General features: G+C 35.2%; 1 protein-coding gene across 1 annotated transcript in view; it reads right to left on the reverse strand.

Moving 5' to 3' along the window:
• Positions 1–1194: 1194 nt before the first annotated feature.
• The window catches only part of THOC2 (THO complex subunit 2), a 48957-nt gene continuing 25289 nt past the window's right edge, over positions 1195–24862 (reverse strand). Inside the window, exons 14-38 of the mRNA XM_074147156.1 lie at positions 24464–24594; positions 24275–24376; positions 22915–22999; positions 21804–21897; positions 21238–21318; positions 20864–20960; positions 18927–19044; positions 17972–18151; positions 17280–17444; positions 16341–16616; positions 15763–15904; positions 13940–14097; positions 12548–12676; positions 11910–12041; positions 11639–11823; positions 10729–10913; positions 10320–10422; positions 9502–9938; positions 8585–8643; positions 7035–7070; positions 2685–2822; positions 2287–2356; positions 2055–2212; positions 1325–1401; positions 1195–1222 (exon numbers count right to left, since the gene is read on the reverse strand). Of these exons, the coding sequence (XP_074003257.1) occupies positions 1195–1222; positions 1325–1401; positions 2055–2212; positions 2287–2356; positions 2685–2822; positions 7035–7070; positions 8585–8643; positions 9502–9938; positions 10320–10422; positions 10729–10913; positions 11639–11823; positions 11910–12041; positions 12548–12676; positions 13940–14097; positions 15763–15904; positions 16341–16616; positions 17280–17444; positions 17972–18151; positions 18927–19044; positions 20864–20960; positions 21238–21318; positions 21804–21897; positions 22915–22999; positions 24275–24376; positions 24464–24594 (3366 nt within the window). The remainder of the gene's footprint in view (positions 1223–1324; positions 1402–2054; positions 2213–2286; positions 2357–2684; positions 2823–7034; positions 7071–8584; positions 8644–9501; positions 9939–10319; positions 10423–10728; positions 10914–11638; positions 11824–11909; positions 12042–12547; positions 12677–13939; positions 14098–15762; positions 15905–16340; positions 16617–17279; positions 17445–17971; positions 18152–18926; positions 19045–20863; positions 20961–21237; positions 21319–21803; positions 21898–22914; positions 23000–24274; positions 24377–24463; positions 24595–24862) is intronic.

Raw genomic sequence — 24862 nt, forward strand, 5'->3', positions numbered from 1 at the left:
GAATAATTTAAGGAGATGCAGATGGGTCCTCTTCATTCACAAATTTCTGTGCAATCTATACTCTGGAAAATACATATCTGGTCACAGCTGGATATCTTCCCATTTCAATCTCACCTGCAACGAAGCCACACACAATTGGAATTAGGTGTTATTCAAATGAATACTGATCTCACAACTTAGCATTTTATTCCATTCACAACTCAAAGAACGAGGGGGAATAAAACTATTTCCATCAGTCATTCACTCCCTAACTGAGGTTTAATCCACAGCAAGAAGTATATTAATGCGAGCACTGCATTGTAAGCCGTGAAACACTAATTTGAAGATACAAATAAGAAACAAGTAGTCACTTGTGAAGGTAAACACTGTTTTAAAAGTACAACCCCCTCAAAATGTTACTAATCTCAAAATTAGGCAAGAAATAAATGCAGTCAGACATTGTACATTAGGAGGAATGTTACAAAAGATTTAACAGAACAGGAGCACAGGATTAGATGCCACAACCGTATTACTATAAAAAGTATTTTTATATACTTCACTATGCAAACTATGTGGTGTTGTCTGTATTCTAGGCCAGATGCTCCAGTTTAGCCCATTACACACTGGCTGTGAATTTTATTGTGCAACTGGCATTACCTAAGCACTTGTTGTTTAAATCATGACATAGGCATAAGAACACAGTTGTGCTTTTTTAATTGATGACAATCCTCACTTTATATTGAATTTCTGGTCAAGATAAAACTTCACATTTTATTATTGAAGAAGCTGCAAGTCCTCAGTAGTAAACTTCATCTGCCAAGATTGCCTTTTTTTTTCCAGAAGTACAATTTAAACAAACATACAAATACACCAACCCAGCCTTTCTCGGTTTTTTTGGCCAAGAAAAATTTGAGTATCTATACAATCTCTATACTGATGATAGGAAAAGGGTTTTTTTGTTTTTTGGTTTGTTTTTTTTCCTGGGATAGAATTAAAAACAAAAAAAAACCCCAAACCAACCACCACCACCACCACACCCAACTGCCCCCCAAAAATCCCTGCAAAACAACCAAAAAACTGAAAAACCCACTCACGCCCCTTTCACCCTCGGGCTGTTTTGTTTGTATATCCTTTACCAGTCAAAAGGAGCCAAGGGAGATACCAAGTCAAACAGAGTCAACCTAAGAATTTTTACCTTGACTGGCACAATCTTCATTATCTGTGCTTGTCTGAAGATTTATGAGTGGACTGAACGTTAAGGAAAAAAAGAATATATTTTACTACATAATATAAAAGGAAGCTCATTTTCTGTATTTTTCTGAAATGTTAATGTGCAAAAGGATATTGTTTCTTTTCTTCCTTCCCTCCAGTACTGTCTCGTTTTTCTTTCTTTTCTGTTTTTTCTTTATCATGTCTTGATTCCTTTAAAAAGATACACATGGAAATATTTTTAGTGTACATTGTACAGTCTGATCAGAAGGATTATACGTATTTACAGTTATAATTGGCCACAGCTAAAAAAAAAATGATCAGTCAGAATGACAGCAATCAGCTTCTATGATTTCTGAGATTATTCTAACTTTGTCTTACAGTTCTATGATAACCACTATCATTAAAGAGTTACAACAACTGGGAACTATTATTTGGTGTTTTACAAATATGACTAACTTGCCTGTTTTCACCAAAAAAAGCTGTGCTGACACATGCATTTGAAAATCTGAATACAGCCAGGCTAGTCTGTATGTAAATTAATCCTGCTTTCACATATTTGCTTACAAAACCAGCCTGCAAGTATTCTAGCCTATTCAAAACCTAAAGTATAAATTCTGAAATTTCCTGGCTATTGCTAAAATGAACTACTCCTCCAATTTATCCCGGCAGGAGTGACTGCCGAAATATTTAGAGTCTCAATATACCAGAATTTCCAGGAGCCTTTTCTTACACATTCACTGCATATCTTTTTAATTTAGGCCATAAAGCAGCAATAAAATTTAAGAAAAAAAAGAATCGGCTTGTTCTGCCACCACCACCACCACAAAAAACAACCCAGATAACAAAATGAGAACTTATTTTACCTTTTTGCTACCAGAGGAACTTTTCTCCATCTTTTCTGCTTTAATTGAATCACCTTTCTCTTTTCCTGAAGACTTAGATTTGTTCTTCTCCTTCTCCTTTTCATTTAAGCGAGGGGAATCAGAAGGACTTTCACTTTTACTATGTTTTGAAGAACCAGCTAAAAACACAACAGAAAGTTTTAACTCACAATAAGTAAAAGCCTAATATACATATGCAAAATAGAATACGTACTTGTCCCATTTTCTTCTTTGCGTCGTTTAGTTGAATCCTGTGGTACCTCTCGGTCACTGTTTGAATGATCCTGGCACCAAATACAATTATGCAGATATTAGCAGATTAAAACATACTGCTGAAGCAGCACCTGCTTATAACGTTCTTTTGTAGAACTAGTTTTTGAATACTTAAAATGTAACTGAGTTATTACATATTATGTAAAGTCTCTCAAGATCAGTTTTGAACACATTACTGTGAACCGACCTTTGAAGAAGTAACAGAACAAAAAGAACACCACCCCTGATCACTTCTGCTTGAATAGGCTGTACAACCAATTATTACTCCCAGAACTTTGAACAGAAAGCTTTCCAAGTATATATCAACTTTCTAAACTAGTTCATAAAAACATCACCAACCCTTTTTCGATCTTTCCTGTCCTTTTCATCTTTCTTCTCTCTCTCTCTGGATCTTTCCCTTGACTTGTCCAAATCTTTCTTGTCCACTTCTCTCTCCTTACTCTTGGACAGTGTTGGAGTAGTGTGGTTAATGTAGTGCTGTTAAATTAAGGCAATATCACCAAATATTAATATGTATTCCTAGATGTGTAAATAAAAAGTCTTACTCTAACATCACAGATCTAGCTCAAAGAGTAAAATTAAACATTAATACTTTTCTAGAAAAAAAGTGATTGAAGATAGTTTCAAAACTTGTCATCTATAATTTAACCTATAGCTTTGTTTTCTCAACACTGGGAATTCAAGACGACTTTCTCATAACTGAAACACTTAAATACATTCAACATTGTTCACCACTATTGTTTGATACATCAAAGCAAATCAGACAGCAGTACTATTGAAACAGGATACGCAGATTCCTGGACTGCTTAAACCGGTTCTAATTAATTTTTAAAGAATAATCTTAATCACTAAACTATTTAAGCCAATACTTCAACTATGTTTTTTCCATCTAAAGTAATACAAAACTCCACCTTAAGCCTAAACTTCCAATGATAAGAGCAGCCGAACATAGAAAAGAATTAGGTTTGCTCTGTAACGTGTTCTAGATTATTATTCCGCTCTCTCTTCTAACCCATTTTGATAAGCTCTGTGAAACATACTAGTTTCACAAAGCTGAATATTTTTAATATAAACTGGGGTTGTAGGGGAGAATAGAAAATAAGTCACAGTAATGTCAAGTACAACACCTGCTGAAGTTTATATACACAGAGTAGCATTTATATATATATATATATGGTAGCACATGTATTATATAGATACCAATGCATGACAGTAACTAATTGTTTTTTTTTTTTAAAAACAACCATATAGTTAGATGTTTCTAAGAAATATTTTTCATAGAATACCAAGAAAAGCACATTTTAAATTAAAAATATCCTTCTTTGGTATTTTATACATTTAAGTTTCAGTAACACAAAGTTAAATCAGTATATTTTAATCTTTCCCCAGTTCCATAAGCTATCAATTTTATTCTGGGGAAAAAAACAGTATCTTTTAATTAAAATGTTCTCTGCATTTCTTTTGAAATAAACATCTTATTTAAAAGGACACCAAAGAAAGAGGTATGTGGAATATCAGCTTAGAACAATCTAGAAATCACTTGAACCAAACTGAACATTAGTTCAAATATTTTTATTCTTTTAATTAAATTAATCTTGTTCTTTTCCAGTTCTAGTAAATGTTTAATTTACTAAAACTGGATGTTATTGGTCCTATGTTAAGAGTCACACTGACAATGATAGCTCTCTTCCTTTTGTTTAACTGGAACAAACTTAACTGGAATTTTATTATCCTCCTATGCCAGAGGCTGAACCTTCCATACTCCTTTCACCAGATACTTTTCCTTCTGCTCTTTTCCCTCACTCTTTTCTTGTTTCGTTTCATTTCCTACAGTGCCATTCCACAATTAAATTTATCCTTGCTCCCTTTTTTGATGTCCATTTTTTAACAGTGACTTGATTTTTTTTCTTTTTTCTACACAGCCCCATTCAGCCCCCCCAGAGACACTTTCCATGTGAAAAAGCAAACATGTAGGTAGCTCTGCTTTCTCCTGCTCCATTTCTGAAGTTCACATGGTTGTTCATGATGTTCCACTGCTCTTCTACCCAAGGCAGAGTTTTTGAAAAGGCTGAATTTAGCTCAGACTTCATCAACTTGCTTCTAGAAATGCTGCTAATTGAAACTACATTAAATTTTGGGCACTGTTGTATGTTGTATAACTTGGGCAAATGCCAGAGTAAACACAAACCTAACCCAAGACTGGTGCCATTTATTTCATAATCTGCAATGTAAACCAACATTTCAATGGTCTGGCCCCAGAAACTGGGCAAAGTCAGGAATAAAGAAAGCCTGTAAGTATACAACAGCACTAGATTTCTACTAACTTTCAGTGGAAGCTGAACTCAAATCTAACAGGCTTCTGAATATCTTGTCCTTTCTGTCCCATACTTTCGTAAAAAAGTACATGGAATAATAAGAGCTTTCGACTTGTCCTACACCATGTATATGGAACATTGTCAAAAAGTGCCTTAAGACTGTTAGAATGGCACTGAAGAATGAAAATTAGTTCATTAAGGGAGAAAGAATAGAAAATAGCATTTAAAAGAGGAAGGAAAGGGTTGGACACTCCCCATCCTCAGAGCACTGAATAAATCCATGAAAGTCACACAATTGCAATCCACTTCCATCTAAGTTCTCCACAAACACTTTAGTTCATTTTAAAACTTAACTGTTCAAATTGACTAGAAAATAAAGCTGTTCATTGATAATTTAATTACAAATAGCTCCACTGTCTACTTGATTACCACATCAATGTGTTAATAAGTAAAATTATTTTTTTATTTAAAACTATATAACTAGTGAAAACTTGAGTGAAGTTTCAATTAACCAGCTGAACCTTAACTAATACAGTAAGGGAGGGAAAAGCAAGATTATGTAGACTACCATACACCACACTCCAGATCGATGTGAGCTTAGGACAAATATTCTAGTTTTCTATTTTCAAAAACCTTAAATATACAAGATATCACAATAATGATTTATAAAGCTTTTTTGAAAGTATATGGATTCAATCTGTAGATACTATAACTTCATCAACTGTGAGAATGAAAGGATGCTTCCTATATATACTCTCCCTATAAGTAGGCATAGTCGGCACTGGCAAGATTCAACTGAAAAAAAAATCAGCAAGTGTCCATTATAAAGTCAGAGCTATTTTCATTTAAAACACGAAGTGTTCTGAACACTTTGTTTACAGAGAGCTACAAGTAAAACAGCAGTGCAAATAGAGAATAAGTAGTGATAATCAATTATGCATTTTTAAATGAAGTGAATATAAGTAATCCTAGGGAAATCCATAAGTTACCTAGAAAGTCCAAACGGTCAACATTTTCCAAGTGCTAAACATTTGTGCTATTTAGTTACACACTGATACTGTGTAATCAAAAATTTTAATAGTAACTTTAGAAGATATGATGCATTTCCTATTAGCCACACACCCTAATATATTAGCAAGTTTACAGTATTTGTGACTGTTACTATGCAAGTGTAGTTTTAAAAAAGCAAATGAATAGTTGCAGAATCTGTCTAAAATACAATATTCCAAAGTGTCTTTCAACTCATATGCCACTCTACTCAGCGCTTGTCAGGCCGCACCTGGAATATGGTGTTCAGTTCTGATCCCCACTATACAAAATACATGTGGACAGGCTGGACAGGGTCCAGAGAAGGGTCACCAAGATGATCAAAGGACTAGGAAGCCTGTCATATGACAAAAAGCTGAGAGAACTGGGTTTGTTCAGCCTTGAGAAAAGAAGGCTTAGGGGAAACCTTATCACCATGTTCCAGTATTTAAAGGGTGGCTACAAAGAAGATGGAGACTCCCTTTTTACAAGGAGTCACATGGAAAAGACAAGGGGTAATGGGCACAAGATACTCCTGGGGACAGTCTGATTGGAAAATTTTCTCACAATGAGAACAATCAGCCATTGGAATAAACTCCCCAGGGAAGTGGTGGATTCGCCAACACTGGACACTTAAGATTCAGCTGGGCAGGGACCTGGGCCATCTTGTCCAGACTGTGCTTTTGCCAAGAAAGGTTGGACCAGATGATCCTTGAGCCCTCACCTGATATTCTATGATTCTATGAACTCTTGAAAGCATTCCTTAGCACACATTCTCATAAGATATGAATCTGAAGTGCATTTACAGGAAGCAAACACACAAAGATGATCACTTAGGAAGTCATCTGTGATGCTTAGAAATATAGTACTATAGCACTAAAACATAAATACAACAGTAGTAGGAGGAAAGAGTATTGTTATTTCCAGAGATGTGTCTCAAATACTTTTTGTTTTAAATAATTACTCTTTTTTAATTGGTATCCAAACAAAACTATTCTAAGAACTATTTTAACTGTTCTATTACCTCTTCAGCCAAATAAATGCTGTGATCAGAGGGACATTTCTATAAATTTACAAGTTTCAGAGAGGACCAGAAAATATACTGACCCATAAAATACCTTAAAAATACTGACAGAATGGTAAATTCATTATGTTGCTTCCAAATAACTATCCCTCTCTCCTACACAGAGGTTCTATATAGAAGACTGAAAAAATCCCTGTTGCTACACTAGCATTTATAGGGATAGAATGTGAATTTTCTGATGGGGTTTGCCACAAGATCAAAAGTTAAGTTCTCTCTGCAACAAAACATGAAAGAAAACTGTGGTGTTGTCTAAAAGATTCAAACCTTTGCTGAAGAGTCCTTGAGTTCGTTGATGTTGTCCTGTAGAAAATGAATGGAGATGACACGTAAGCTGGAATAGTTTTCAGAAACCAGAGGAACTTTGGGAAGCATGGCTGTGCCCTTGAAACAAAAAACAGCTACTCCTTCTGGAATAAATCTTATGTTAATACTGTACACTCAATAAAGCTAGGAACTAAAATATTTTTTAAAAAGAAAGAAGGAGAAGAAAAAAAAGAGATACAGTCATATCTATTCTCTACACCCAATTATTAAGTAAACTACAAAACGTGATTATATCTAATTCCTCATAAAACAGTGAAAAAACTCTCCCGCCAAGACAAATTATAAAGGTAAAAAAAGCCTAAACTTTAAATACAGCTGAAACTGAAACAGGTTTAAAATGTTTTTAAACCTGTATCTTCTCCACTTTCAGTTAAATGTGGTAGAAGTCACTCTAGAATAACTCTACGTTGCCATTTACAAAAAGAGGCAAGAAAAACTGTCATTTTGAATAGTTACCACTGTCACCTGCTTCCTCAAAACTAGTAACAGCTATTTGATTTTTCCAAAATTAGCCTAAATCTTTCAAGTAAATCTTACATAGAAAAAGATGTACTCTTTGAAAAAAACAGAAAAAAAAGAAAAGCTTGTTCTAAAGGTGGTAAGATGGTGAAGTTTAAAGGCCCACATAATCCATCACAGTGCTCTTCATGAAGTATTGGTAACTTACAGTTTTCAATGTTCAACGTACTGCAAATTCAAAGATTCCATGAACATAGATGGTTTAGAAATAAAATAAATATGGAGCAAGGAATGGCTACCCTGAGTCTTCAAGTAGGCTACGCCCATGGTTTTGTGCTGCGCTTGAATGCTTGGGGTTTCTCTTTGCTGGGTAGTAGGCTTGGTTGCCACATCTGGTTTTATCGTAACGCAGGGCTCAACATGGTGGGAACCCATTGGAAATAAACAAACCTTGAAGGGAAGGTACAACAGAAGCTGCATGCGCACTGAATATACACAACTACAGGAGAACTGATCACCAAGGAGACTTTAAAATGGAACTCCTTTCAAGACTCCTCCTTAGAAGGCACACATCGGCATGATGCTCATCAAGAAGCCTGATGAATTCAGAGGTATCGTACATTCCGTATCATCCAGGAATCTTCAGTGCTATAGATTCTTCAATAGAAGTGCAGAAAAATATGCTCCACTCTGCTGCAAAGACTCATTTGCTTGTAGCTACCATTGCACTCCAAAAAAACTGACTGCTTAAAACAATGAGGCACTTCTGTGTAAAAATTCTCTTGCAATCTCCAAACACTATTTACAAAATTTGTGCTAGGTCCTTGAAGCATTATTTTGGTTAATTAAAAATATTTTTACAGAAAAAAAAGACAGTCCGCCAATAAAGAAAAGGAATGCATTTTCTAATGCAACATAAAACCTCCAGTGGTTCCAGTGTATACTTGGCACAAAACTTGAAGGAAGTCGAACATTGGCATCCCAAACTCGTGAGCCTAACATGGGTGCTGCCTTCCTCAGGCTATACTAACCTTTACTGTTGAGGAATGTGATGGAGAAGAATGTGTATCAACTTTGCGGCGTTTTTGTTCTGAGGAAAAAAAAGAACAACAGCAATATTAAAACACCATTAAAAGAGGATTATCTAATAATACGGCTGAGCTACCAAAATAATTTAAGCTAGAATTCTAAGTTTTACCACTATGTAAACTTTGTTTTTCTTAAGCTATCTAGAGTTACCAGCATGCCTTGACACTCTTTATGAAAGTTTGCAGGAAAAGTGTAATGTGAACAAACTGCTGCAAAGTTATGCTAGAAAAAAATGCAATTTTGAAATTAAGTCTATATCTGAATTTCAGAGTTGCCCCTGAAAAGGTGAACCCAATGTAAAGCATTACAACCCTCCTTTACTTGGTTTGTCTTAAGCAGTGCAAGTAAAAACTCAACATCAGCCTCAGATTATAAGAACTTAAAATATTAACATTAAGGATTTGTTAATCCTTAATATAAGGAGGAACTAATTAAGCTTACTGTGCCCTTGTTATGGACAAAAGCCTGCATCTTCTACATCCCCTGTTTTCTTTCAGTTGAAAGGTTATCGTGAAACTCTCAGAGTATACTTGAGGGTTTTGTGTTCAATTTTTGCAAAACTTGCAAGGACACAATTAACAAATACATTTCAATAAAAGACCATATAGACTTATACAAAAAATTTTAGGCTTTATGAAAATGAGTGCTCATGCAAAGTTCACAAGTTCACGGTTTGCCTTCTGAAGGTATCCTGACTAGCTACTTTAGGCCCTAACTGTATTTGAAAGCCAATGCCCAAATACTAGGTATTATGTGGCAATTGTTTCTCACCATCTCTAGCATTTTTGACATCAAGTGATTTTCCAGTGACACATTCCATTTTTCTAGACAAGAACAGAAATTAAATATGCAAACTTACCCCTCTCAGATTCTGATGTTTCTGATCGGGGAACAGGTGACTTCAAGGACCCAGCTACTGGCATCTTTTCTCCTCCTTTAGCATTTTCCTTGGATTTTATTTCCTTTGCTACATCTCTTTCTCTGGATGGCTCCTTTTCTCTCTCCTTTTCTGCAGTTGACTTTGACTCAACGATGGTAACAACTGTCTTGGATTTTTCTTCTTTTGAAGCTTTTTCTTCTTTCTTGACTTTTTCCTTCTCTTTGTCTGATTTTGGCGTTTTCTCCTTGATCTCTCTTGCTTTATCCTCTTTGTTTGCCCGTTCTTCCTTTGGTTTATCTTTCCCATCCTTCCCAAGTGCCTTCATCTCTGGAGTGGCAGCTGGAGTCTTGTCTTTTTTTTCTTTATCTTTTTCCTTCCCGCTTTTTTCTTTATCATCTTTCTCTTTAATAATTTTGCTGCATCAAAAATAGAAAGGCCAATTAGCATGCATATAAAACTAGCTCTAGTTTTATCACAAAAATTTTATTTCTGATGGTTTGACAAAACGTCCTGAAGCAGCTACTGTCAGATTTCAGATTTGCTGTCTCTTTACCAGAACAGAAACAAGCAAATGTTATCGTTTTATCTTTAATTAGCTAAAATGGAATGCATTTAACAAGTGTCAGATCAGTACAGCTATGTATTTTGGAAGAAAATCTCATTTATTAAATTTTGAGGAAATGGAAACAATTTATATAGAACTCAAAAGTAAAAAAGAAAAGGTAGGTCAGTTTCAAGAACAATTCTATGGTTTCGAAGGAATCAAATAGAGAATGTCAAAGAGCAGTTTTTCTCACCTATTAGAAGCACTGTTTCCATTGCTTGTTGTCACCTTCGGTGTAGCGTTGACGGCTTTATTAATAACTTTCACCACACCCTGAGACTTCTCCTTTAGTTTATCTGTTTAAAAAAAGAGAACAGCTTTATTTCAACACAGTTAAAATACATCCTACTGGTTAAAATAAAACAAGAAGCTAGGTATATTCATGTAAGATCATGTGTAGCTAACAGTTAAAATAGGTAATTAAATGCAGAACACCCTCTCATGAAACCAACTAAAAATAAGGAACATACACTGACCCTATTTGGCATATTTAGATTTTTTTTTCTTTTTAGTTTAAATGCACCAAATTTTCAGAGAGTAGCTTGTAACGTCAGAAGAATTCTACTAAAAAATAAGTAAATAATAATCATAGGTTTGTTTACCAGCCTCCTCAGTAGTGCCTTCTTCCAGTCGAACTGTATTTATTGTGAGAGATGTAGGCATCCCAGCACCACCTGGCCCATTTTGTACTGTTGCAGCTACAGCATTCCTGGCAGGTGGGTCTTTGTGGTGGAATTCATTTTCAGGTATCATGAAAGGCTTCCTACTTTTCAACTGCCCAGAATAGCTGCAAGTCGCACAGATTGTTAAATATGCACAAAGTAAAACATGGGTTGAATTTTAAATGAGGATCTATTCTAACAGTTCATCTGTTATTTATTTCACAGTTTTTCCCAACTGATATGCAGTGTCTTCCCCCTTTATCGATGAGCTCAAAAGAAAAGAAAAAAAACCAAACCACTATACACAGAAGCCCTACCTCCACACCCTCTTCACCACCACCACACACGCACCCCTGCCAAACAAGCAGAAGAAAGACTACTGACAAAACTTAAAACTGTTAGGGCACCCTGAAATGCCCCTCAAGCATACGTGCATGACTTTGCATTCATTCATCACAGAAAGATGTAAACCATAACTAAGCACTTTAGTCTTTTAGAATCATACAAAATTCCAAAAACTAAGCAGTCTTGCTTCAATAGCCCTTGGCTTTCTTCATTTTACTCTCCCTCCTATCTACTTGCTGCTATGCTATTTCTCTAAAATTAAGATATGCTCTTGTGAGTGGAAACCTTTACTATTAAAGTGTTTTACTAGAGTCTTGTAAATGAAATTAGTGATCATCCAGCACAAAATGAAAGTTTTCATTCACACTGCCAGCCCTGAGACGCAGGATAGTGAAATCTTCTGTGATAAGGTAAAAATCAAACGTTAGGACTGTAACAGTTCCGAGTCTTTAGAAGCCTTTCATGATCCACTTTTAACCACTTTCTTAAAGTAAGGTGTTGTTACCCCATAGCCAATGCATATAGATCAGGTCTCTTCTCTTTCTCTTCCTGACATATCTTATGTACTCTTCTTTCCAAGGCTTGGCCCAGGTTCAGCACTTTTGGGTACCACGGAAGGATTTTGGTCAGCACAATCAGGATATTTCTGATATGTGTATATTCACCTGTTTCAAGGCAGTGCACAGAAGCCTAGAACACAAATTAAATCTAATGAAGTTGGGTTTTTTTTTTATTAAAGCTTCCAAAACCGTAAGTTTTTTTGCATCTTTGTTTACCTTAGTTAATTTATAGTGCCATTTGTGTACCACATGTCTAAAATTCTCGTAATCCAATTGATCAGCTTTATTTCCACCATCAAATCCAGTTGCCCGTAATATAGTCAGGAAGCCTGGATAGTTGCCACATTCCTACATAAGCATAAGAAAAAATTGCAGAATTACTGTTTATATTCTTCCCCAAAAAAGTTAACATGCTAACTGAAGCACTTTTCCACTGATTCTGCTAAAGACTAAGATGCAATAACACTTCACAAGACTTACACACATACATTTTTAAAAGTTTATGTTGAAATCTTAGTTGTGGGTGAGAGAAAAGATTATCTGCAATTTAACTAGCTTTTGCAAAGAGTATTACAAGAGTTTCCATACGCTCCCTAAATTATCTTCAAGACATGCTATGAAAAAACAGATATATAAGATTTTTTTAGTCACTATATTTTTTGCCACTACACAAAATTACTTCTGTTAAAACTACATGAATTACAGAAACTCAATGTTAATATTACACCATCAGAAAAATTCAATCACTGTGTTTTTGAATTTAATCATTTCACTAAATCCATTTTTATTGGGCTGAATTACACAAGTGGCCATTTTATTCTCATGAGCCAACACATTTTAGTAACTTCACATACCTTTTCATATATAACTCTGTCACTGTGCCATCTAGTCACAGTCTCCAGCATACAGCATAAAAACCTGCCGTATCTACTAGCTTCATTTTCAGTGCAACTTGCAACTGTATATATAATATCAGAGAAAACCTGTGAAGAGCAGTAATAAAAAGTTAGTGACTTTACTGAATTACAAAAAGTAAAAGAAACAACAAGATTTTCAAATTTCTCTCACCTAAACCACTGTTAATCTGGTTTCTAAATATAAAGGAGACCTCTTATAAAATATTTGCACTTTTTTCCAAGACTTTTTAACCTAACTACTGGTCCTTCACACATGCAGTTTTTCCATATTAAAGGGTGCCTTCATTGGCATGTAACTGTTTTATTTTCAAATTAATTTTCAAATTAATAATTTATTTGAGCAGGTGGAAGTAAACACCTAACCAAGCTGATGCAAAAGGACTCTTTTCTTGGCCTGCACAGGTTCATCAGACAGGGCTCATGCAGTTGCTTACTTTGTTACCTAGAACACGGAAGGAATTTGAGTAAGAATGCTCTTCTGGAGTCAGGTATCTGCTTTGATTTCATACTTCAAATGTCTCATCTCAAAGGAATTGAGACAATCTTAGTTCACATGAAAACAAATCTTCACCATAACTTTTTACAACATAACCCCATACACATCCTTTTAATCAAAGCTCATAGTCAAATCTGTTAGAACAGAAATAATAATAATTTGACTTCTTATAGCAGTAAGGGCCAGAATGTTGCAGCTGAATGCATCCTGCAAGATTTCTCCATCTAAGTTCTACACCTTTTTCCTCCACAGGAGAAAAAGAACGGCCATACGAGCAGTGAGAAAAGCAAATGCCTTTGACTCATAAAGTCAGGCTGCTACTGTTATCAGAAGTACTTCCCATGTCACCATGGGAATCCCTTCCCTTGTCTCAACAATGACACAAGTTAGTCTACTATCTGCAGTACCATTCCAGGGTCAGAAGGGTCCTAAGGATGCTGCCTGGGGAGGCGGGCCAGTATAAAAAAGTTGATGCTACAGCAGTAGGGCACACAGAGATAAAATGGGAGGGTTAGATGAGGCCATAGAAATGCAGACCACTGGAAGACTGCAAAACCTGAACGCAACTCCTATGACCCTAATGACTTTGCTCCAAAACTTTAGTCCCATTAGGATAAACCAAACCCAAAATTTCTTTAAAATAATCCTCTGAAGCTCTAGGAAATGTTGGTTTGTAGAATCTGAAGTACACAAGGCAACTTTTGATTGTCATAGATTCCGGAATTAAACATAGGTAATGATTTTGTTTACCTCCTTTGGGAGGTAGGAGGGATACTAGTTTCACACACTCATTAATAGTAATTAAGTACATACACACAGTTCTAGCTACTTACTCGGTCATAGCACAGAAGAGTGGAGAAGTTAGGTGTTTTCTGCTGATGCACCAGTTCTACAAAGTGAGCGCAATAAACTGCATCGATTGCCGAAAAAATGCATCGAGGAAATATACATAACTGCAAAAATTTTGTGATAGTCTCATTTTTGGTAGACTCTTCAAAAACAAAGAGGTTCAGAGAAAAAAGAAAGTTAATTAATTAACGGTTTAACACTCAACTACTCTCTTCCCAAGAAGTTCAGTACCACACATGCATATTCTCAAGTTTGTACATTAGGCCACTTGTACTCCCGACTTCTTTGGCACTGCTAAGAAAAAGTCAAAATAAGATTAACTGTTTGAGGACAGAGGGGAGGGTAGGAGGGTGACTATAGCAATATCTTTGTGTCTTATTGGGAAAATTTTTCTATTACACCATGTGGGGAAATACAGGCTCAGAAAATTCGTTTGTACATTTCTCCAGCTGCTCAAATTCTGCACATTAGTGAAGGGAACACCATCTGCTCTTTCCCTAGAATACTTGTTTTCTCCTTTCTAGATATAATGACATAACCACTCTATCAGACATATCTACACAAGAAGCCAGACTTTTTAAAAAAATAAATACTAATGTTTTTCTAAAATAATAATTAAAATACTACTACAGCGGATGTGCTGTTCAATTGCTTAATATAGCACAATTACAGATAATTTCTTTCAATGGGGAAACTGTTGAAAAAGTTACATTCGTCTCCGGATGCCATGCTGGGAAACCTCTTGCAGCTGAACCCCGGGGACTCAAGAGCCAACAATAAGCTATTCTACATACCCCACAAATGCCTGTATTAAAAGTACATGTTTACATACAGATCATATCTACACAATTTTATATCTGCTTTTGGGTCCTTCCTTAGACAAATCTATCAGTCAGCTCTAGACCAAGCTTCAGCCATGCAGTAATTTTTCAACCAGTAATTTCATGTAGTTAATTAGCTGTCTGTACCAGTACATTAAATATTTATAGGGAATAAACTTTCTTGATTTAACTGTCAATGTTTCTTCATTAAGTCAGTTGGGTGTGTCTTACATGAGTCGGACAATAAAACGCTTTTCCACTGGATTATGCTACGTTCCTTGGGACAGACGAACAACTATTTCCAGTTACAAACTGAAAGATCTTCCAGAGAAGAAAACTGACCAGAGAAAAACATTTCAGATTAACCATACTAGTAGTGTTCACATGAAACATTACAGAGGCTTTGTCAGAGAAAACAGTTTGTTCTGCCTCCTGCATATCTGCCGTATAAAACATTTGCATGCCGCTTCACTTCGTGGTGCTTTTAGGCTGACACAGTACTTATCTTGTCAGTGGAACAGGGTTTGTGTTACTGCCCAAATACTGGCATATCGCTCCTAATCACAGGACTCAAAAGTAAGTTAACTCAAACCACTCATCAAGAGTTTACACACCTATTTCTTGCAATGTAGCAATTATCCCAACTTAGCAGCATTATAACTGCAGTAAATAAGTGCAAGCCACCTTGCAATTAGAACTTTCCACTCAATTGGTCAATCTCCTATTTTCTAAATTAGTGCAATATTTAAAAGGCCTTGACATTGCAAGAAACAAACAAAACATCTCCCTGCAAACCAACTACTCAGCATTTGCAGCAAAGACACATTACATTCTAATTAATAGTTTGTATGTTGAGGTCTGTTAGCACAGTAAAGAGATCAAATTTTAAAATCAACATTAAGAGTATTAGTGCAAGCTGAACTTTTACTTCTGGGGACAGTGATGACTGTAAAAACATCCAGAGTGTTTCCCCTACACACACTTACTTGCGAGGAGCCAGTTATCCTTCTCTAGTTTCAGTCTCTGAAGAACCCTCTGCACATGCTCCAACTGTTTCTTCTCCTCTTCAAGGAGCTTGTCCTGAAGCGCTGTGCAACGTTCCTTTTCTTTTTTCTTTTTATTTGGAGGCTATAAAATGTCAATGCAACTTATTTAGTATTATACTAACACTTGCTATAGATAGAGCAATTAAATTCCTTATAACACTAAAGAATATTTGAAAAGCTTTCTCATTCACTAAATAATGTTCTCCTCTAGTAATCAACTGATTTTATGAATACTGCTGACTAAAGTTAAGACAAAAGTGAACAGCTAAACCACAGACTCAGGTGTCAAAGATTGCTTTCTGAAACACAGATTTTCCCAAAAATTTTCACTTAGTTAAATCACTGGTACTTTTAATGTGGGAATTACAAGGAAGAGCCAATCTAAATTATGTGAATGTGACAAATCAGGTGACATAAAACCTCCCAGGTCTAAATGACCTTAATATAAGATTTCATTAAAAAAAAAATCTTTCAAGGTCAGAAAGTTTAAACTGGACCATAAAATTATATAAACTTACCATTTCCTGATTGTCATCTATGGCTTTCATCTGGACTTTAAGTTTATTGACTTCTCTGTCATAGCTACTATGTGGGACGGCAAGGTCATACATTGTCAAAGACCAGAACGTAGCATAAAACTGAGGACTGATGTCATCCCAAACCTTGGGAAGGTGCAAAGAAATCACAGCATCATGAACGGGAGCCATCACCAGTTCACACGATGTGATGTATTTGTGAACTTTGTGCTGCTGTTTATTTCCCTTCTCAGCTTTTTTTAGTTCATCATACTTCGACTGTGGGTAAAAAAAAACAAAATATGAAAAGTTTGTAATCTTTGTACACAAACAATATAATTTAACTTTCTCCAAAACCTTTCTACATAAGTGACATTTTACGTGTGTAAATGTTTATGTACATAAAGCACTGCAGAACACTGTACAGAACTTTTAGTATTCATCCATACTGGAAGGATTTATCACCAATGCTGCTACTTGTTGTTATAGTACCATATTATACTACACCAAGTAAAAATTGCTCTCAATATTTAACATTTTAGATGCAGGGACAAATTCATTTCTGACACTTCCTGAGATATCACACCTTTTGGCAGCTGCTACATTTTCCTCCAGAAAAAAAAAAAAAAAATCCATCTAAAGCATCTGCAGAAGAACTTACACATTTGGGGGAACGTGGAGGGAGAGAATTCCTACTGATCATCCACATCAAAAGAGATGACTTCATTAACTAGAACTTGTCAGCTGTGTGAGAGCTGATACATGGGCTATATTTTCTATGAAAATAAAGAACTACCTATTCCAGCCCACAGCTTCTCCTTCTCAACTCAAAGCTTCTACAAGTTTTATTTAGCAAATTAAACTTTAGCCGGAACCAAACACATAATGGTAATGTGTAATACCGCAGCACTAACAGCAGGCAAACAGAAAAGTTCTACTTACTGAAATATGGTGCGCATACATGGGTCTCGAGAGGAAAAATGCAGCATCATGAGGTGTGTGAAACTCATTACAGAGAACATCAATAGAAGGCACTCGCTTAATGTAATCCTCTGTGCTTAAATTAGATGCTAAAAACCCACCAAATTGTACCAGGGTGTCATGGCACTACATGTAAAAGAAAGTTAGCAAAAGTTATTATTCTGTTTAAAAGTGAAGTTAGGGAGAGCTTTAAAGCTTCTTTTTTTTTCCTCTTTCTAAAAAAAGCTTACAACACATAGCATAGCAAGCCCTAAAAAAGCCAGCAGAACTGTAAGAGCATTCTGTTCTACCAGAATGAAATGAAACTACCTCCTACTGCCTAAGGCAGCAAAAGAATTCAGGCTGCTGCTTTAAAAAAAAAAAAACCAGACATTTTTTCTAACAAAGTAAGATCAGAAAAACATAAGAGCTAACTTAAGAAATAAGAACTTCATTTTTTATGACAAAGGATATTTTAATCTTTCACTCGGAAGTAACTTGTCAATATAATATATATTTAATACACCCATATATTTTAATGAGATCATTGCAACAAATTTTGAAAATTCTTATATATTCTTATTTATGTGCTGAATTGTTATATATTGTGCTAATACACTAGAAGTTACCAGAGAAAAGGACGAGTTCTTATAAATGCAAGTGGTTTTACTTGCCTGATCATACAGTTTTCCCACCAGCTTCAGATGTTTTTCCCCTCCTTCTTGAAAGATCACACCGTTTCTCTGTTGAGCCATAAGCAGGCACAGTGGAAGGGCAAGATCATGGTCCAATAACGCATCTTTCAATCTCTGAGAAGATTTCTTTGTATTTCTGATTTGGCCAAAGTATCCACCCTGTGTAGTACAGAAAAATTTGCCCAAGTTTGGAAATAGTGCATCACAAATGGAAACCATGTGTGCTTCTGACTGCAGAAATACTGATGAATTAACATTGATACAGTTTCCTGTCTGTCAATAAACTCTCTCTGGATCCTGTGTTGCATTGTATGTACAAAAGAATCAGAAACAAACTGTCTTGCATGCTATTAATTATTCTTTTACACAGTAAATGAAGAGTGACATTTCAGCTCAAGCATCATGGCACTGCATTTTATCCCTAGGTCTGCTGTGATCTGCTCAAAGTCTCTTCTCTTTTCAATACAGTAATTTCAGATTTTAGTTCCCACTACAGCTACTCAATTCCCTGGGGAGTCTAGGTCAGACTTAACTAGGTCTTTGACACAAAGGCTGCAACAGTTTTAATTGTTAAAATAGTTTAAGATATAACTCCACTCAATAGGGAGCTGCTGCCCTCAGAGCAGGGTTAAAACAGCAGGACCACACAACATACTAGCTCATTGGCTGCTATAATTCGCAGGTCTGTCATATACCACTGAGTAATGAAGGCTGCTCTCGTTAATAAGAGATGCTGTGAAGCACAACAATTAAGGCTCATGTATACATTGCCTTGGCTGCCTGTCTGCAAGGCTTGTAAGCTCAACAGAGTGGGAAGCTCTCGATGAAAGCAGTAACACCTTTCTCATCTACGCTGCCAGTTCATGAATCAGAGTCTTTAGAACCACCATTAATAAGCAACTGCTATTATTAATTAAATTTAACAGGAACACACCTCAGCTTTTAGTTGTTCTCCACCAGTCATGGCTTCTAATTGTTCCATTGTCATTTCTTCTGTAATTTCTATCCCTGCCATCTTCTGCACTACCTCTTTTAAAATAAGCAAATCAAAGCTGCACAGAAAACAAAAAAGTGGAGTAAAAACAAGAAAATTTGTTTAGAAATGGAAGCTATGACATTCAATATACAGTACAAAGCAACACTATGACGCACATTAAAACAACATTTTAATTCCTTTTTGAAGAAAAAACTAATATGCTCAGCGCACAAGGATTTCTTTACTGCAAGTAAACCATTAGTACTTAAAAGCAATGCAGGAATTCAACAGCTGGATTTCAGAACATCCCTTCAGAACAATTTCATGGTTTTTGAAAATAATAGTGAGTGTGGTGCTATTAACTTTTAAGTATCAACAAATTAATAATAAAGTTTATTGCTCCCCTTTGTTGTTTAACATGCTTCATAATGTATCTATACAGTTATTTCATGCACATGGAATACTTTAAATTTTATTAAAAATTTCTAGAATAGTACACAGCCTTAGAAATTTACCGGCAAAATTAGTTTCAAGAGGGTATTTGGAACCTGGAAAACATTTTTTACTTAAAACACAGAATATATAAAACACTCCAATAATCATCCTGTCCAGAGAGTAGGCTGTACTTCCAGCTCTGAATTCTGTAAGGACAATGTCTTAATCAACAGAAGAATTGTAAATTGTATCATGATTATTTAAATCAGCAATATTTTCCAGTAACTTCTGAAATTTTTGTGACCTACTTATAAAAAGTATTGATCCTTGCCCTCCAAAACAAGGTTTTATATTGCTATTTTTTGTATTTGTTTGCTTTTCCAGACATAAGTATGTTTTCTGTCTAGGAACCAGCATATATGGGAATACCACCATATACTCCAGTTCAAATACTTGGAATACTCCAGCCCTGTGGAACTGGTCGTAGTTGTAAATCCATTTTATTTCTCCAATGTCAATACTTGACTGAATGTTAAAAATAATTTTTTTTTTTTTTCCAAAATACTTAAAGTCTTAATTCTGGAGAAAGACAAGAAACATTACTTACCCTTCTTCTGTAGCTCAATGTGATTGTACCATCATCAGAATACAAAACAAATTGGGGACAGGGGAGCACATGAGACTGAGTGTCTACATTGCAGGGAACGGAAAAAACTAGATTTCTCAATGTAAATACCCTAAAATAACATGCTGCGTTATCTCCACTGGTAAGCTGTCTTTCAGTGAGCATATTTGGATTCACAATAGAAAAAAGTTGATACTCACCTACGTGATAAAAATAACACATTAAAATTGTATAAATAAATGAAACAATACTACTAAATGACGACGGAAGGACAAAAGGAAAAGAAAATTTCAAACTGGAAACCTTGTTTAAAAAAATTTTGAGTTATAATTAACAGTAACATACCGAGAAGCAATTCAACTCCCATTAAATAAATTGGACAAAGTGTTTAAAACAACATTAAAGTGTTAGAGCCATCCCTGCAGAAAAGAGATTATGAGAAAGAAAAAACTAAAACTGTCACAGTCACACTGTTTTACATCACAGGTGCTTATGTTTTAAATAACATACAATAATTTTTATGAAAGTATTACAGACCAGCAGAGTTCGTTCCCTGTCTGGTTAGTTGTTAAGAAAACTGTATTGAAGTAAGTTACAAATGAAAAAATCAGTACTTCAAAAATAATGTGTCACACTTATACAATTAGAGGAAAAATAACGTACTACAGGGGATATTACTCTTTCTGCTATTTCAATTGCTTAACCTTCCTGGTATTACTAATGGAGTTTCACCACCACTAGAGTAGGTACTACATTGAGCACTCATGTATCAGCAAACATCCAAATAATACATTATTAAAATTAAATTTATAAAGGTCAGTTGTGCAAGACTTGCCTTTTCCCAGCTTTCAGTTGGTTGGCTACATATTGAAGTAGACCAGCAAGTTCAATTGGGTATTTTCGGAAAACTGCGCCACAGAAGCTAGCCAGACCTAAAGCGAGTAGAAACAGCTGTGACTGCACCTCATGAGATACTAATCATTAAATAAGTATTAACAAAGTACACATGGAATGTTAGCAATAGATGTATTTTTGTAATACAAAGACAAAAATATTTTCCTATTGATTAAACTTGCCAGTTCTCTATTTTAAAAAATTAGCTGGTAGATCCAAGTGAAATATTGATCATAATGATCAATAGTCTAGTAGATCATAGGGAAGGTGAAGTATTTTAAACATTAATGTAGTAAATAAAAAAAGAATACTAACTCTGCAGCCAGCTTGAGATTGTAGTGTCATCATGCTTCATTCTCTCCTTCTCGGGGTTTGCCAGAGCTTCAATAATACAGTCTTTAGTAGTGTTAAAGATAATATTTTTTCCTCAATTTGTAAAAACAAAAGTTACACAGAGCTATTTTTCCAGGTCCACAACTTGCAGTTTATAAGCATGATATGTAAGTATAGCAACCATGATATAGGGAATCCACTAACAGCTTGGTATAAAAAAAAAAATAGTATCATGAGAGAAATGATAACTTAAAAAGCAGTATTTACCTCACTACTTACAGGTCCACTGTGCCTCCAAGAACAGAATGAAAGTAGGAAAAAAACTCCTTAAAAATGAAGTATAATTTTCATAGTGTGAAAGAACGGAGAGGATTCTGTAACCCACAGAGAGTGCAAAGGTATTTGCAAACTTCACTAAAACTTCCAGCAGAAAGCAGCAAGAATAGGAATCAGTAGAAGATAGCATTTACTCAAAAAAACCCAGATTTAATCTGGCTACAACTGCAATTTACCAGTAACTAGACATATTGATTTACATAAAAGGATACACGCCAAGACATCATAGTTCAGCGAAGTGAGGTATTTCAGTGAATCAACAACCGGAGTTATTAAGTTATCATATTTTTGTATTTGTGATAAAATCTGGAAGTGACAAAAGACAGTCAGATGAACAGGAACAGTATTCCTTGTCTTTCACATAACAAATGTAAACCATTTTAACAATGTTCATCTTCAAACCTAGACAAAACATCCTTTGGAATTAATTTTTCAGAAGGTCCTAAACCACTTCCAAAGTAATAAGTATATCTCATTAATTTATCTAATGCCTTAGAGATAACAATGAAACATGCCTCTAACATCAATGCTGTATAATTACTATTTTTTTCAATTATCAGAAAATAAAACTGCAAACACATTTCACTTTTTTTCTAAAATTTCTTAAGAATCCTAAACCTTAGTAGCAACAGAAACTTACTGCTTATAATAAGACTATTAAAAAAATGAACCTAGGTCATGAAAGAATGTAAGTAAACTGTAATAACAAAATTTTAGAATGTTCTTTGGTACATGATGCATGCGTGTGTGCGTGTCTATTGCAGTATTAATGTCTTCAAGTAAAATCTAAAAACTGGTAGATCAATAATCACAAGTCACATTTGTGAGTAAGGTGAAGGTCCATCTATATACTTTCACACCTCTCAAGCACCCTGTAGCATCAAGTAATCTTAAAAATCCTCCCCGACTTTGTAGGTGTATTTCAGACTTCAAAGCTTTATTTTCTTCTAAATAACCCTGACATATCTTCACCACACACATGTACAACTGCCCAGAGCAACCTAACTCTAATTTGCATTTTGCATAACCTGGTCACCACATCCTTGTGCCTCTGAGACCCACCTCAGCTATCTCAAACTAAATACTTTACTCCTGTAAGTAAGTGGACATAATTTTCTGTGCAGTTGTGGTTATTAAAGAGCTATTGTCATAGTTAATCTCAGACCTGTGCACTACTAGCAAATTACCATATTTTAAAATTTGCATCAAAAGTAAAAAATAATGCAATTAGAACTGCCCTCCGACTAAGACATCAGGTCCCTTCCAATACTTTAATATTTGTTGTTTGGATGAAATAATACTGAAATACATGTAACTACATACATAATCAAATAAAATTGTAGGATTGCTGTGGCTGAGCTTCCCAATTTGTCTTCCAGAGGGTTTCACATTTTCCTTAGTTAAACGCCTGTAAAAGAGAACATATTTTATTCCAACAGACAAGCTAAAAGAATACTGAAACAGCAGGTTAGTTCCTGCTGTTGAAAGGTGAAGAAACACCTTTATTATTTGCAGACATTAAATTCTCACTAGCAGATACTTTTTTAAGAAATCTAAGCATAGAAGTATTACTTCTCTGGGAATCTGAAATTTATAAACCTATAATGTGCAGAGTGTACAAACAAACCAGTTGTCCCTATGTTACTATGCACTGTATTCTAGTTTCAACTTTGAGCACTTTGCATTTGGAAGTTGTCAATGGGACCTATACCACATCTAAAAATAACACGTGATGCTGTTAATCACTCCTGCAAACCTAATTTAGCCACAGATTAGTCATTTTGCATTTGTTGCATTCTGTTCATTGAAAAACAAAGTTAATTTCATTGTGGTACACTTCCACAGCATTCCCTACTGAAGATATGAGCTTAACATGAAACCTGAAGTCGATACACAAGTAAATCATACACACAATCACAACAGCTGACAGCACTGTGGCCCAGCTGCACAACTGAAATCCACTGTACAAACTAGAAAAGGGATGAAAAATTTTATGGTCTATGCTAGCTATGGAGCAAGTCAGGAAAGAATCAAAATCATTGTTTGTAGGTTTCACAGCTGCAAGTCCAAAGTCTTTTACCCAGTAACAATTATTCTGTCTTGCCTATACAGAAAGGTTCTAATTACCCACACTATAAAAATATAGCATTTGCTTTTGGCAACAACAAATGAAGAACCCAAATCACTGACAATGATGCCAGAGATGTTAAATTTGAGGTAAATCTGAAATTTTCGTGGGCCCGCTTGAAGATGAGAACGAATTATTTCATTCGATTCAACCTCCTGCCCTACTTTCAAACCCACAGAAATTGCAATAAGATTTTTGAGACTCTTCAGATTAAAGAGTCTCCATACCTAGAGGAAATATGTTGCACTCCGATATTTCCATAAGCAAAGCAATTTATCAAGCAACAGCATATCCATGGAAAAGGTTTTAAATAATTTAAGGGGATATTTTCCACAGATGAAATACCATTGTTGGTGACAAATTTGTCTGAATCCTTACTTATTTGACAGTTTTTAATCACAGTACATAAAATACTTCATGAACAAGGATTATCAGTGAAATTACTGAGTCATTAGAAAGGGACTGTATTTGTCAAGTTTTTTTTTTCCTGTTGGTAACATGCAATACATTGATTGTATCCCAGCTGATAATTATTTATGGAATTAGACAACTTACTTCATGATATATTTGGCTCGGTCTATGGTCTGAGCTTTAACTTTCACTAGAAGTGGGTGACTATTGTATGTTTCATTCTTCCATTGCCCATAGAGACGGTACCTTGAAAGATTATAAAGGAAAACTACTTTTAGTACTGACAATTCAAAAGACCACTTCCAAAGAATGGAAACAAATTATTCTACTCACCGGTACTGGTATGGAAAAGTTTTGAACATTCCCCATAATTCCTCAGACATGCATGCATTGCAGTCCATCAAAGAAAGAGATGGAAGTAAAACTTGATCAGTAATACTCAACAAACAGCTAAACAGTATCTCCTGAGATGAAGACAAAAAAAAAATATCAAGGTGACCATCAAGTACTAACATCAAAAGCAACGCTATGCAGATACGCACAAAACGCACATTTGAGTAGACTGATAAAATACAAGTTTGCCACAAGATTAATACTAAAAATACTTTCAAGTCCTCTTTAGGTTTTTTAAAGTATCTCCCATCATCAGTATTTTATTATAAAATTTATGGACCGTATATATACTGTCACTATTTCATTTGCCTATATAAGATATTTGAGCAAAGTTGCTGA

This window comes from Numenius arquata, chromosome 5 (genome assembly GCF_964106895.1).
Source record: "Numenius arquata chromosome 5, bNumArq3.hap1.1, whole genome shotgun sequence".
Classification (NCBI taxonomy): domain Eukaryota; kingdom Metazoa; phylum Chordata; class Aves; order Charadriiformes; family Scolopacidae; genus Numenius; species Numenius arquata.